This window comes from Ictidomys tridecemlineatus, chromosome 2, assembly GCF_052094955.1.
Source record: "Ictidomys tridecemlineatus isolate mIctTri1 chromosome 2, mIctTri1.hap1, whole genome shotgun sequence".
In the NCBI taxonomy this organism is placed as follows: domain Eukaryota; kingdom Metazoa; phylum Chordata; class Mammalia; order Rodentia; family Sciuridae; genus Ictidomys; species Ictidomys tridecemlineatus.
Window position 1 is genome coordinate 190,645,364 of NC_135478.1, and position 2,500 is coordinate 190,647,863.

The window sequence follows — 2,500 nt, forward strand, 5'->3', positions numbered from 1 at the left end:
GCCTGTCAGATGACTCCATGATAGCCTGAAATGAGACAAGATACATAGTGACATAAAATAATGGTTTACTAACTAGACTAGATGACACTTTCTCATCCAAGCCTTACTTTAAGCATTAATGAATTTTAATTTAATCAGGCAAAGTTAATTTTCCCTCTACTTACCTGCCTTATGAGAGTTGCATAAGTAAATGGAGGTCTGACATCTGCATTCTTATAAAATTCATAGTTGGGGGCAATCTCTATGAAAATAAAAACTAGGCGTTAATTCTGCTAATAACTCACATCATATATAATTGATTTTTCATATTTTTCCCCTAATATTGGTAAAGCGATTCAGGGAGGAAGCCACTGACTAGTGAAGGCACAAAGCATGACAGTGGAATTGAATTATATGGAAAAGGCCATTTCTGACGCGAAGTGCAAATGAAGCGTCCCCTAGTTGTTCGCGGTCCTTCAGGAACAGTGTGACCAGCTGGCCTGAGGATTTTTTCCAACAGCCAGGTCCTCTTTTAAGCGGGTGGTTTAGGCATGTTCTTACATGGACTTTTGCCCCCCTGCCATAATCTTTGCTTTTCTCCTCTAATACTTCTTAATGTATAACAGGATCATCCTTCAGCATCTGTGGCCATCTAACAAAGGAATCACAAACCCCCTCACAAGCTCTCCCGTGTTGGAAATAACTTCACTTTTTGTAAAAAGAGGGCTCTGGGATCATAATGGTTACAATGTGTGACTGTGATTATCCAGATGCCCCGGGGTGGGGGGTGGAAGCTGGGGTGGGGAGCAGGGAGAAGGGAAAGAGAGGGAGGGAAGGTGAATTTTTTGTTCCAGGCGAACTTTTCCTCTCAGGATGCTTCTTAAGCAAAGTAGCTCACAGGCCTTAGGAGCGGTGGCAGGATTTCCCGTAGACAGCACCCTGATAAAGACTGATTCCTGTAAAGCCCCAACTGTCTTGCATAAAGCAACGGGTGCTTCATACATGTCCTTTTAAACGGGCTCTTCTCATACTGCATCACTCGAAGATGCTGGATGGCCCTCCGAGATCAAAGGATCTCATTGAATTGAGGTGATAATATGGGGCTATCCCCAACAACACATCTCTCAATGTCTCTAATGGGGAGAGCTTTCTTTCCTGAACAACCATTCAGAACAGTTCATCATGATGTGCTTAGGGAATCGCCCCTATTCGCATTTACCAAGAATAAAACAATTATCACTCCATAAATCATGACTTGCTTTTCCATGTGCTCTGGAATGGCTCATGGACAGTTGCTTCAGCTATAGTTTTCCTCTCCCAAAGTAAAAGCGCTCTACTGAGCATTCATATCCTACCTGATGACATGGGAATGTTGTATTTGTCTGAATGTCGCCTTCGTATGGCTCCCACATTGGGCACACTGGCTGGGGTGATTACTGAGGGTCCCTGGGTAATCGGGGTGACTGGGGCCGTTGGTGTGGTAGGGGTTTGAGGTAAGCTCTGTGGGGATGTCTCCAACATGTTCTTCGACATGGTGACACTAGACACCAGATTTAGCTGCAAAGGCCCAAGAGAAGGGCAGGAAAAAGGTAGAGACAAGAGAAAAAGACTTAAAAAGGTTTGACAAATGAGAGTGGATTCACTTCTACAGCTGTGTTGCCACTAATAAGCTGCAAAAGGAAGCAGCCAATCTCAACTAATTACAGGATGAAATTGTATCATAAGAACTCTAATTAGAGGATGCTGTTAGAGGTTATCTAATAATCTACTGCAATGTTACTTAGGACTAACTCCTTCTTGTCCTACCAGACTTCAGCGAAAGTATATTTCCTTAAATAAGAGCCAGTTGCTGATTATTGACTGCCCCTGTTGTTAAACAGGTCTAGCCCCTAGTGGAGCAACAACAACAGCAATAATGAAGGATGCAATGTTTTTAACCAATAAGACTTAAAGTAAGTTGCTATTCTGTTGCAGCCAGAATTTTTTTTTTTTCCATAGTCCCAAATCTCAGCTGAGAGGCTCCAGCCAGCTGGAAAATTTTACACTGACCTTTAGTCTCCTTGCTAATTTGGTGGAATGGTAATGACATTACTACATATTCAAACAAAATTGTCTTAATTGCAAATTAGCCGGAGGAGGCTGAAAATTTTCAAATTAAATCTGATTGGAGATGGAGAGAGGGAAATGGAATTTCCTCACTAACAATCATTTGTGGCATGTGTTAACAAATATAATGAAATGTCAAGTTTGCCAATTCCTCTGGAAGTATCATTTTCAATTTATGATTACAGTGTCACTTAATGCTGATGTACCCTGGAAAGTGGGTGTCAGGGTAGAAAAAAGGAAAAAGGTGAGAATGTATGCAAGCTGTTTAACAGTGTGCCCTTCATTACTCCCCTCAGAAAGGCCCTGTTCTTCATTATCAAAAAACTCATATCACCTCTGTCATATTTACCACACATCTTTTGTCATAAATAGCATCCAATTAGCAAAATTTTTACGCAGGGCAGCACAGAAGATT

The 2,500-nt window shown here is 41.6% G+C and overlaps 1 protein-coding gene across 11 annotated transcripts in view; it reads right to left on the minus strand.

Moving 5' to 3' along the window:
- The window catches only part of Foxp2 (forkhead box P2), a 542,292-nt gene that overhangs the window by 34,089 nt on the left and 505,703 nt on the right, over positions 1–2,500 (minus strand). For all 11 annotated transcript variants that reach the window (XM_078040333.1, XM_040291576.2, XM_040291575.2 and 8 more), the window contains 3 exons: positions 1,335–1,536; positions 165–241; positions 1–25 (listed from right to left, as the gene is read on the minus strand). The exon at positions 1–25 is cut by the window's left edge and continues 77 nt beyond it. In XM_078040333.1, the coding sequence (XP_077896459.1) occupies positions 1–25; positions 165–241; positions 1,335–1,536 (304 nt within the window). The remainder of the gene's footprint in view (positions 26–164; positions 242–1,334; positions 1,537–2,500) is intronic.